The sequence below is a fragment of the Oculina patagonica genome, chromosome 1, assembly GCF_052425735.1.
Source record: "Oculina patagonica isolate OP01 chromosome 1, crgOcupat, whole genome shotgun sequence".
NCBI lineage: Eukaryota > Metazoa > Cnidaria > Anthozoa > Scleractinia > Oculinidae > Oculina > Oculina patagonica.
The window spans coordinates 37,779,709-37,792,315 of NC_135758.1; the positions used below are offsets into that span (position 1 = coordinate 37,779,709).

General features: G+C 40.6%; 1 protein-coding gene across 1 annotated transcript in view; it reads left to right on the forward strand.

Annotated features, from left to right (window-relative positions):
- Positions 1-11,812, forward strand: part of LOC144628861 (laminin subunit alpha-3-like) — a 41,197-nt gene extending 29,385 nt beyond the window's left edge. The window contains 18 exon segments of the mRNA XM_078486967.1: positions 30-105; positions 749-847; positions 990-1,093; positions 1,533-1,641; positions 1,942-1,987; positions 2,121-2,227; positions 2,652-2,758; positions 3,408-3,512; positions 3,741-3,818; positions 3,931-3,994; positions 4,504-4,551; positions 5,067-5,279; positions 5,823-5,986; positions 6,428-6,577; positions 6,759-6,828; positions 7,309-7,389; positions 7,499-7,617; positions 8,256-11,812. Of these exon segments, the coding sequence (XP_078343093.1) occupies positions 30-105; positions 749-847; positions 990-1,093; positions 1,533-1,641; positions 1,942-1,987; positions 2,121-2,227; positions 2,652-2,758; positions 3,408-3,512; positions 3,741-3,818; positions 3,931-3,994; positions 4,504-4,551; positions 5,067-5,279; positions 5,823-5,986; positions 6,428-6,577; positions 6,759-6,828; positions 7,309-7,389; positions 7,499-7,617; positions 8,256-8,672 (2,157 nt within the window). The 3' untranslated portion in view covers positions 8,673-11,812.
- Positions 11,813-12,607: the final 795 nt, after the last annotated feature.

Consider the following 12,607-nt stretch of genomic DNA (forward strand, 5'->3'; position numbering starts at 1 on the left):
TTGGTTGACGGTCTGTTTTCTCCTGGCAGGGATCTGTCAACTTCAAGTTTGGAATTCTCTACGCCAAACAAGGACAGACTACGGACGACGAAGTGTTCAGCAATGGTAAGTTTTGTCACTTTCAACACGTTATTCCTGGTCCCAGTCACACGCAAACACTACATTTGTAACCTCCAGAATAAAGGGAGCGTATTCCATAACAAGACACCAAAGTCCTGTTCGCTGGTCCCAGTCACACCTGAAATTGCTATATTTGTAACTTCCAGTCTGGTTGACACTGCATTGACTGGCGAAAAAAACGACATAACGGCAGTAATGGCAGTGGGCATAACGACATAAGAAACTGACAAGAGCTTTTCCCTTGCAGTGTAACCGTTATGTCGTCATGTTTGATGTCGTTATGTTCCTTCTATAGGCGTCATATTGTGTAGCTGACATTTCCGTCTTATTTGTAGAATGTGGCATCGTATGCTTGATCTTTTTGTTCTGTTGTTATATCGCTAGTGAGAAGCAAGCTTTAGTGGGCATTTTCATGAGACAATCCATTAAACCAATCAAAACTAGAAGCAAATACATGTAACCGGCGCGAAGCGCGAGAAAACGTGTTTGAGCGAGTCACTATTGGTTTTGATTTTATTTTAATATGATAGATTGACCAATTATTAAGCGTAGTACTGTAAAACTAAAACAAATGCGAATTACTTTCAATACTCAAGTGAAAATAACGAAACGTTTTAATTATTTTCAGTACACGTGAGTGAAGATTTCGAGCGCTTCTTGGAGTTGATGGGCGACAAGATAGAACTCAAGGGTTGGCAGAAGTATCGAGGAGGACTGGACGTCAAAAGTAAGTTGCCCAAGCCTTGTGTGAATTAGCTGCCTGTTCACACCAGTGTATGCTCTCAGCCAATGAGAATAGAGATAATGAGCAAAATGTATCTGAAGGGCGGTTAATAAATCTAACTTATTTGGTTTTGCTTTTATTTCAGACAATATGACTGGCTTGCACTCTCTTTATACGATCTACGAAGGACACGAGATCATGTTTCACGTATCTACCATGTTGCCTTTTACTCCAGACAATCCACAGCAGGTGACGAACATGTGTTAAACTCTGTTTTGCAGTAAATGTAAAATCGACGTGAACTTTTCATTACTAAATAGTTGGGAGACGCAGTGGCCTAATGGTTAGCGCGCTGGGCTCCGGATCGAGTGACGCAGGTTCGAGGGTTGCCTGAAATCGTTGTGTCGTATTCTTGGGCAAGAGACGTAACTGTCACGGTGCCTTTCTCAGGGAAACCTGACAAAATGCCTTCGGTGTACCTGTTATGGACTTGCATCCCATCTACGGGGTCCAGAAATACTACTTGTTGCTTCATGTTACGGAAATCGCCATTAACCGGGATAAGCTCCAGTGGTGTGGACCAGTGGCCCGAATGCGAATTCCCTAAATATTTATTTGTTTACGTTTTTTCTCAGCAACTGGGCGTGGTTTTCACGTGTAATATTCTGGTTCTGTTTTCCCCCATCAGGTGGAGCGCAAACGTCACATCGGAAACGACATCGTTATAATCGTCTTCCAAGACTGGGATGACAAGTCTTTCTCGTTCAGTCCTCCAACAATCAAGTCCAAATTTGTCCGTATCTTTTATTTCTTCTAATGTAACTCAATTTCACTTCAGCAGGATTAAGACTTGAATGTGCAATCGACAAACCGACATTAACAAAACCGACAAACAGAGTACCAGAATAATTTAAATCATATTGTGTTAAATTTGTGGGTGCTTATTTACCCTGATGCACCACAGTGGGCAGTTTGGAGAATTCAAAAGTTTTATATATCTCTGTTATATTTGATATGAGAAATGTAAATGTTACATCGAATGTTATTGTCTTCTGGGAACGCAATTCTATTGTTGCAATTCTTAACTGTTCTCCAAGACATATATGCTCTTGTATCGTACAGGAAAACGGACAACAGTTATCGGTAAGACGTCAAACTTCTTATATGACCTCAAGCTAGCCTGTGTACAGCCGTACCGACAGGCTACCTCAAGCCATTGTAAGTTGTAAATAAAAACCAACAAAATTAACTAACAAAATAATGATATTTTCTGCAGATTGACGGTATTTTCTGAAAAGAATGTGCCAATCTTCGGCCCACCTCTCCCATGCCCACCGGTTTTTAACGATCACCAGGAATTTAGAGATTTTCTTCTCGTAAAGTGTAAGTGCTAATTTACCACACCTTACCTTACGTAGCTTAAAGCGCTTTTAGATGTTTTCTCTAAAACCTGTCTATGCTTCCTTATCCCAACATTTTCATCATCATCATCATTGTTCCTTTTCACCCCCTTGGGAGCATAGGGCGTCCACCAGTTTCCTCCAGCGTACGCGGTTCTTTGCTAGTGCTTTGGCTCTTTCCCAGGAGTAGCCTACTCCTTCCAACTCCTGCAGCACGGATCGCTTCCAATTGTTCCTTGGTCGTCCAACTTTCCTCTTTCCCTGTGGGTGGTAGTGCAAGGCTTGTCTTGTCACATTGTTACATTCTCTTCTGAGAGTGTGGCCTATCCAGCGCCATTTCCTTTGCTTAACTGATGTTACAATGGATTCATCCCAACATTTTACCCCTTCATATTTTTTCCTCTCAGTAATGAACGGCGAGAAAGCTGCTTACGGATCACCCACGTTCAGTAACAGACGCCAGCGAACACTGGACAGTCTCATTACCAGGCTTCTTCAAGATCACATGCACGAGGTAGGGTCTGGGCGTAGTTCTTGGCTAGGTTAACTTTCGTCCAGTCCTCTTTTGTCTTTGAAATATGTCTGCAACTGAAGCAAGTATGACGGATTCCGCTGAACGTTCAAGCAATGAGTAAAAAAATTAATTATCAAAAATCTACTCATAGCACGCTAACATTTTATACACATTTGAAACATCTCATTTTTCATATTTACACCGCGATTAAATTCTAAACCATTTTCGAGAAAGTTTAAGTCAAATTTCATAAAAATACTTAACTCGCGCGTTATTTTGTTTTAACTGAACTAACGTGAAACGTCCGTTTAAACTGAAATATAGATAATTTCAAATCCATTTTCCTCTCGCGGGGTCAGCTTGAGTGCTAAAGTTTTGGTTAATTTTTGTTAGCTATACTCAAACTGTTACCTAGCCGTGGTATGAGATTTTTTTTGGCAACTTTATTTTTGCCTTTATTGCTCGAATGTTCGGCGGAAACCATTCTAATACTCTTATGTAAGAGTCAAGGAATGAAAATGGGATTCCTAGTTTACTGTTACAGGACAAGACAACACTAAAACAAGTTAGAAGCAAGCCCTGGGGGTACTGGAATACGTTCGCCCTTTTTTCACTATCATAATTTCAAACTCTGTTGTCTCTGTCATAGAAACTTGGCGCTCGTAAATCTTGGAATGACGTTATCACGGATTCGTCTCGGGGCAATCGCCGGAAGAGTATGGAAAAAGAACAAGCGTTCTTGCAGTTTGGACAGGTAAATAGTTGCAACTAAGCTGGATAGTTGCCGGAAACCTAATTTTAAAAATATGAAGATGCTTTATATTATTCAGCAAGACCAAAAACGGTCTCCTTAAGTCTTTTTTATCTTTATTAAGTTTTTAAGACTATGAAGAACGTTCCATGAGTAGTTTGGAACGGATGTGTGCAGCACTTTACTTTGTCTAAGTTGTAAAGTAAATGATCTGTTTCGTTTATTTCCCAGTCCTTGAAGCTAAAGACAATAGTAAAAGGCGATGCACCGACCAGTCTGGCGAGTACCTCTGGAAACTTAAAAAGCGAGGTCAGGAAAAAATTTATGGTGATTGATTTTATCAGGGAGAGTGACAGTTGATCTGATTAGTCAAAGCGTGTTTTTTTGGCTTACATGTTCTTTGTTTTTCTTCCATCTACAGCCATGGAAACCCCAGTGTATTTTGGAGGATTTTTCTACAAAAATATTTTGCGGTGATTCATGGGGTAAGGTAATTTGTTTAATGATAAGCTTTTCCTTGCTTACTACAGGCTCACGCTGTTAATTTTAAGAAACAGAAAATGGGGGATGTTGTGAGAGTTTGCAAAGGGTATTTATGGCGAAATTAGGGTGTAATAGGAGGGCTTAGAAAGGCAGGAAAATTGTCAAAACACCTGAACAAAAAATGTAAAGAGGAATAGGATTATCCTACCAGATGAGTTCAGTAATAGGTTGATTCTGGATAGCGCTACTGACATAGCCGTCAGGTAAAGACGAAGATCTACATTAAAACAATAACAGCGCCATATTTCCTTCTTCTTTTTCTTTAGTCTTCTTATTTCCTTGCAGAACATAAGTCCGATACCATTGCCGTAATATAATTCAAAAAATTTTACCTCTAAAAAGAGGATACTTATGGATGAAAAATTAAATAAATAAAAAAATCCAAGTTTATAGACATTTTCGAACCTCTTTTTAATGTATTTTAAACGATCTTTTCTCCATTTGTGTACAGGTGACAGTCTAGTTTTGGGAACAGAGGATGGCATCCAAATGTTACAAGGTAGAATTTATATACTCTTCCGGTCAGTTTATTGTGTGCGTCGCTCACAAATCGCACAATTTTGGTAAAGCCTAGGTAGCGATTATCGACAAATGTCGTTGCAACATGAACTTTAGTGCCTAGATTTCCAGCCGTTTATAATACTCCTCCCAATCCACTACAATGCATGATTCCGGCTCGAAAGAATTGACCAATCGCCGTCTCGCCTACAAGGTATAACTAGCAATACCTAACGGTATTGGTGAGCAATTAATACAATGGGGACAACCAGTGATCCAGAGATTTGAAACAAGGACCCACAAAGCCTTCTTGATTGCTTTCTATCATTTTGTTTGAGTTTATTGGAATTAATATAATTTAACTGGTTTACATAAATTAAGGGAACGTTTTTTACAGTTATGGGTAAGAAAAGTTTCTCTCGCTATCATGAAAGGATAAGTTGTCATTCCACCAGCTGTATGTAATTTTTTCAGTGATTGCTATTTAACAATCAAGTTTCTTGTTTTCTATTTTAGGAGCTAAACATCGCTATTTATTCGACAAGTCAGTGGTGGCAAAACAAATGAGTGTTGTGGAAGCTTTTGGGCTTCTTTTATTCCGAGTGGACAAAGGAAAAGAATTCCACTCGTCCAAGTTGTACGTGTTTAGACTGACGGACTTCGAAGACGAAGATGAAGAACCAAAGACCAGGCAATTTTGCAAAAACCACCGAGTCGAGAAAAGCAAAGGTAACGCCACAGAGAGTAGAGTAAATAGGGTTATTTGGGATACTTAAAAACGGAAAAGTTGCAGTTCGAGAACGTCCAAACTTTTCGTTGCAGAAATCCAGCAGCCTTTTCTCAATCAAGTTCTTTGTTTCTCTTAATCAGAAGCTAGTAATTTGTCTTCTCAGTGGCGGATCCGGATGTGCTGAAGGCGGTAGTCGACTCCTTCACAGCCGTTTTTTGGGATGTCACGAAACGATCCACCCAAATAAGCTTCTTGGGGGGAGCGTTGCGTTACATCCCAAATAACGGCTGCAAAGGAGACTATCAAAGTGGGGGATGGGAGTTTTCTTGCATTTTAGGGCAAACCAAGTGGGCCTTTTTTACTAGAATAAACTAAGAGGGGGTGCCCCTCTACACTCACACTTCACCTCTACACTTTATTTTCTCTCGAATTTTATTATTATTTAAAAAATATTAATAATATTTTTAATATTAGTAGCTAATATCTTCGAGAAGATTTAAGAAAATTTTCATGTTTCAATATTTATATTTGTCATTTCACAGGATGCCATCTGTTTGCTGTCAGCCAGTCGGGTGATGGCGAGCTGAAGCTTGCAGTAGCCGTTGGGAGGAAGGTGACACTATTACGTTGGAAGCACCCTGTAGTATGGAGCACGTGGTCAGTGGGAAGCAATAAAGACGTGGCGGATGGATTTGAGATCATAAAGGTGTGTTGTCAAAATTTGCGCGATTCCAAACGTATGCGATAGGCCCGGAGGGGGGCCCCCCGGGGTCGATAGGTCTCAATATGAGAAGTGTGGCAGGCAGGGAGGAGGGGAAATTTTGAATTGGTCAAGAGAGTTCCCCTTTCGAATTCCTTTAAGCCTTTTTTCATCCTTAAAACGGTTATAGCTTGCAATCTGTTTTTGCAACGAAATGGAAGCTTTTGAATTATTTTCTGGAAAGTAGCTTTGACATAGCGGTGGTAAATAGACTCCCGCCATTTTAGTCTCGCTGTCGTGTCGGGTGTTCGTTTACCTTCGTTCGTTCGTTTCGTTCATGCGTGAAGATACCTGTGAAGACTCAAATAACGGCTTTCACGAAAAAAAAATTAACCTGAATTTTTTTTTATTGACTGATTTTCATGTTACCCATTATTTGTTTTACAGGAAGTGAGTGTCGGAGAGGCGCCTACTCTCATGACATTGGTATACACAAGTTCTCACGAGAGTCTTGTATGCGTGGGCTACAAACATCAATTTGATCTCATTAGCGAGGCAGGAAACGTGTCGAAAATACACAGTATTGACAAACAAAAGGTAACAAAAATCCCCCGAAAATTGTTTAAAATAACTCTCGAGGAGAAGGAGAGGGATGGGGTGAAGATAAATGCGTGAAGATACACGTATAAAAAGTGTTCACTGAATCTCACAACGCTCGAGATAAAACTAACTAGCGCAGGACAGCGGCAACAGTTAAATTATTTTGTTTTTATTGCAGAAGGCCACTCTCGTGTCAGCAGTTGATGTATACGAAGAAGAGGAATCTGAACTACTCATTTCGTTCAATCGTAAGTCTCTTTAGAAAATACACACAGCGTAAATTGCTCACATTCTACTAAGATTTATACCATGCCATAGAAAATACAGCCAATCAGAATACAGGAAAGCCGTTGTATATTCGACGGTACTGATTCAACCCAACCTTCCTATCGTGCGCTGCGATTGTATTCTCGGCGAATTTTGATAAGCGTATTTTTTATGGCTTGCTATAAAATAGTTACACAACACTTTCTCGTGGTATGCTATGGAATATCCCACGAGTCACTTGTATTTTCTCGGTATACACACGAGCCTTTATACCAAGAAAATACAAGTGACAACGTACAACTTGTGACAACAACAAGTGACAAATACAACTTTAGGACGTGATTTACAAAACTCAGAAAGGCTGCTTATTTATCTCAAGTTTACTTTTAAAGACAAGGCGACTATGTTAACTTATTACTTGATGCTGTACTTAAGATGATTTTAACTTATTTATCTGACAGACCAATCAATATTTAAGAGGTTAACAGGAGAGCAGTCATCTAGCTTCTCGTTTCAGTGGAACTCGGCTCCGAACTCTGTCGGTATGTAAAACTCTAAAGTCTATCCCAACTAACTTTAAGTGGGTAAATTAAAACATGTTGTATTAGGCCGAGTCTGCTGAATTTGTTTTGTACGAACTTTATATTGCAGTTTGTGCATTTCCTTATCTGTTGGCGTTCACCACTAACACGATAGAAATACGTCTTGTTGTCAACGCAAACTTGGTTCATACACTGGTGTTACCCAAGGTCTGCCTCATATCAGCTAAGGTACGCTGAAAAAATACTTGCAGTTTTATTTATTTAAAGTTTATTTTCGACTAATTATACTCCTCCTTCCTCTCCCCACCCCCAGTGACCGCAAAATAACATTCAAGGTATCTTCCCAGGTCTATTTTCCTTGCTCCTTGCAAGTTGACGTCTACACGCAGGGTCACTTCGTTTCTGGTCACAAACGCTATAGCCTGTTCAGGCGATCGTTTGTTTGGGGGCACTACAAAAAACGGGATAAGCGCGAAGAACGGCTCCTGGAAAAAATCGAGAGGTTTGGGCGAGGTAGCGTCTCTCCGACTAGCCCTCGTCTATTTTTCCCACCCGCCGTTCTTCGTGCTGCTCTACCTTTCCAGATAACCAAACGCCTGGAACAGGCTATAAACGCTGCTTCAGTTTCACGCGTTTCTCTTGTAGTTACGCTACAGTTTACTTTTTTCCAACTAACTCAAATAAAGTAACTTTGGGTCAGTGTCCAATGTACGGTTCATGTGCAGTTAAGAATTCCTTTTTATAGCAATTTGGAAAAAAAATTTCACCTAGGAGCTATGAACCTCAGTCATCGTAGTTTAACGTAATATTTTAGAGCTAACCACTGCTAAAAATAATACAAATTATTGTTTGTTCTGCCTAAACAGGCGGACATTTACTTCAGTGCGTCGCCACCTAAGTCATCGAACGCGTCATCTCAAGCGACGGGAAGCGTTCAACCACCGTCTGCCAGCACTGTACAAGAAAAAACGTCTCTCTACAAAATATCTACAATTTCTTTGATGGGACAATTTCTCGATCCGCCACTTTCGCGTAAAACTCATGACGACGTCCACCACGCGGAGCCGAATGCCGCTCTTGACTCTAGTAGCGAGGAACTCAGCGTCACTAGGCAATTTAGCGATTCGTCCCTCGAATCACAGGACACTATCGACGGGGATCTTCCCACTAAAGCACCTGCAAATATAACTGCCTCATGTTCGCAGTCACGAAAAGTCTCGGAGCCCGTTGATCCGCGGGGTGCCGTCAAATACTCGAGTAACGGATTATGGACAACGGTTTGAGAAACGTTTCAGTTTACTGTTGGAATATGGAGAAAAATATCTACAAGCAGGAAGTGATTTGGAGGTCAATAAGGCATCCTTCCTTAGCTCCCGTCCCTTCCCTTCCCCCCCCTCCCCTCCCCTCCCCTCCCCGCTTCTCACCAAACGCCGATGACAATTCCCCATCGACCGAGTGCTGAGTAGACGAGAAACGTCGTAAACAGAGGACTTCTGGGATACACAGCTACACAATATGTTACCACCAAATTACACCAGCCAATATCAAACGAAATTATACCGATTCAAAGTTTCATCAGTATTCACTAGCTGTGAATGGATTCTGAGAAAATGCGTCTTGCTGCTGAATTTTGGATTATGACAAGTGCTTGGAGATGATTGCAGTTAGAAGATCAAGTGTAAATCCAATCTCTATTATTACCGAAGTATCTGTTCCGCCTTGGGCCGAACGGAGAAGAAACTGTACGTACCATGCGCCACAAAAGGCATTTCTAGCTCTAGCTCTCTATAACCAGATAACCAGGGTTTAAGATTTCACATTTATTTCACACTATTCACACATGCTACACATGTAGGGAGGAGCTTACATTGTATGATCAATTTAGAAAAAGACTGAACAGTCTTTCACCCAGGGGGTTACTTGCAGTATACATGACGGGGAGGTCCGACGTATTTTTTTGGGTTGAAAATTTACACCCTCGGTATTTTTTTGAGTCAAGAGATCTGTCATGTATTTTTTTAGGTCTAAAGTCTGTTTGATTAAATAAATCAGTATCGAGGTGCTAGGTCTTATACTTTTTGGAGTAGAAAATGTTGATGCTAGGTATTTTTTTGGGTGTAAAATTTCAGGCTCGGGTATTTTTTTGGGTTCCCAATATGAAGCTCCGTCGGACCCCCCCGTCATGTATACTGCAAGTACCCCCCTGGGGTCTTTCACAAAGCATAATTTTGATAACACCAGTGGAAAAAGACGAAAAACACTACTTTGGGAAAACCGTAAACGGTCATTTCGAGGTTAGCTTCAGAACTTTTTCGAGTGTAACTATAGCTTCTTGACAGAGGGCTTTTCACTTCGTGATGAAAGTGATCTGCGTTTGCTTTGGTTTTGCATTACTTTGCTTAGTAATCGCTTTAAAAAACTCCCCGCCATTTTCTCAATCAATCTGAAGTTGTATCAAAACCGTTCGTGATTCGCTCACGCACGTTTGCTCGCTTTTCGCGCCAGCAACGTGTATTTGCTTCGAATTTTGATTGGATCACTGGATTGTTGGCGTCCTCCGCAATAGGCTTTTATTAATATTGCCATTGTTTTGTTAATACGACAGTTAATTGAAAACTGCTCTGACTCACAGTTGAGCGCTTTAAGAATGACCTCGGAAAGTATTCATGCCGTTAAGTGACTGGGTCACTTACGCGTCTTGCACTTACCACTTAAAATGAGGATTTCTTCTCAGCCAAACATGTACCCAGCCCAAAACAAGCGTCATTTGGATTTCGCGACATTCCCGCCCTATTTAAAGTTGTCACTGACTACATATTTTTTCCGAGTTGACCACCGGCCACATGTTTCCCGCGCTTACCACCGGGTAAATGTTTATGCCTCGAGTCGTGATTGGCTGATTGCGCCATGTGCGCCGGGCAGTGAATGGTTGTGAGTAGTTTTAGATTAGTTTTACAACCGACATGATTCAAAAATCGCTGCGCTGTTATGTGAGTCTGAGTATAGAGACATCTAATTATGCAATGATCCAAATGGTTTTCCCTTGATGCGGTGATATAGAGTGTATTAAATAATAATAGGGAGTTTAAGCAACCACCTCGGCGATCGACGCCGAGTACTACGTCGATTAAAAAGTGAATTTATATTTTACTTGAGCATTTCGCGATAATCTTGATGAATTTAAACTTTCTTTCGGTGTCAAACTATCCTCGGATCATATGTTTAAATTCCAAATGGAGGCTTGAAAAATTCGCCGTTTTGTTTCACGTTTTTACCATAACATAGAATTTGGCCATTTCACGTTGTTTTGCGGAGGACTGCAAAGAAATGTGTAAAAATTTATTACGCAAGCGCAGTGCTATTGTACTCCTCGTTAAATCTTTTTTAGCGACATTCCCGTAGCAGTTGCAGTTGTATTTTGCTTAAACTCCCTAATATCAGTGGCAACAGCAATAGCAATAACTACTGCTACTATTTTATATTGTGATAAAAATAAGCGATACGAAGTCGCTTTATTTGCGCTTGAAACGTCCTGTCTTTGTGTCGCTAATTTTTATCCCAAAATCTATTTCGAAGTAATTACTCATCAGGGTCATAGGCAGGATTTTGCAGGGTGGGTGCCAGCGCCGGAGGCGTGAACGAAGCTCACGCTTCTGCATTCTGAAAGTCATTTTATCTCTCACTCTCCGATTAGCCGGACCATTGTGGCCCGTGGGAGTGTGGACAAACCCATCGCACCCCCCCCCCCTGCCTACGGCCCTGCTCATAATCGAGCATTGTTGTGCATATAAAATCGTGTTTTATTTAGTTTTAAAGGAGCTGAGTCACGGATGGTTCATTTTGTAAAATTTAATCTCAATTTTTCAAGCGCGTGGCAGGTTATCCTGAATCTTAACGGTCATTTTTCTCGCATCCTCAGAACCCAGGGGATAGTTAGTCGAGGAAAATCGAAGTAAACTCGGTTTACTTTGTTTCGCCCCGACTCATTGCCCCTGGGTATCCGAGGATGTTTTTTTTTTTGACCCTCGGTACTTATTATGCTTCATTTGGAGCTTATTTACCTTAATTTACTCTTATTACGAGACCTCCTTCGATTTAGCCTGTTCCACGAGAGCCTGGAACAGGCTACCTTCGATTTGAAGGTAGATATGCACATTGCCGAAAATATGTCCTAAGATATCCGGCGCGACATGGCTCCTTTAAAAACAAAGCAATTTATATATTTATTGAAGAATAAATTTTTATTTAAAGAAACCATTTTAAGCGAGTGCGTGCAATTGTTGACGAAACACTCACATTTGTTTAAATTTGAGTTAGACGTGACATCCAACATACGTTAAGACTACCTTTTCAATTGAAAGATATGTTTTATTGTATAAATACTAGAGAAGTTATTAGAGAATAAAAAGGCAAACAAAACCAATTTACCACTGAAAGAAGTTACAAGTTGTAAGTGTCTTAAAATTAAGCATAAATGTCTAAGTCTTCATTGGAGGATGAACTCTGAACTATAAAAATGAACAAAGAGACTTTTAAATAAATAAAAAGAATTTTCTAAGCCTGCGAACACAGCCTTTCTTTAAAATTTGCACATAAGAGTGAAGTCTTCATTCAACGATGAATTCTAAACTGCAAAAAAGGACAGGTTACCAACACTGTAGAACTATAGCAGTCCTAGCACGACCCACTGGTTGCAGAAAAGTAACTATAGTCTTTCCTCGGGCAATACGGGCGGGGAGGGGGGATCCCGTGAAAAGGTGACGTTGATACTTGTCGGAAAATTGTAAAAGAAAAGCGATTCCAACGCCGTTTTAACACATGAAAGCCACCCAGCCGTGCATCATGAAGTGGGATGAAATGAGAAGGTTCAAAAGCCGGACAATTAAGAACGAAGGAAACTTGCGCTATAGTGTTGGTGCAGGGCTGTAAAGGTCTCAATCACGAATCCCGTATGTTTTTAGACTATTTCACGAATAACGAAAAATACATTATTGAATAAATTCAGTTAATTTACGTGGCATTTGCCTTTCAATAGGCCTAGTAGTAAGACTTGATCTCTCAGACTAGTCACAGTGCGAGACAAATCCTAAAACGCATAAATCAAGCCGTGAAAACGCGTCCTCTGCACAAAAAAAAGTCCTTGGCTTCTTTTCATCCAGAATCACGGATCACAGTCCTAAACCAAGCAGATCACGCGTCATACTAGACTGGCAATTCA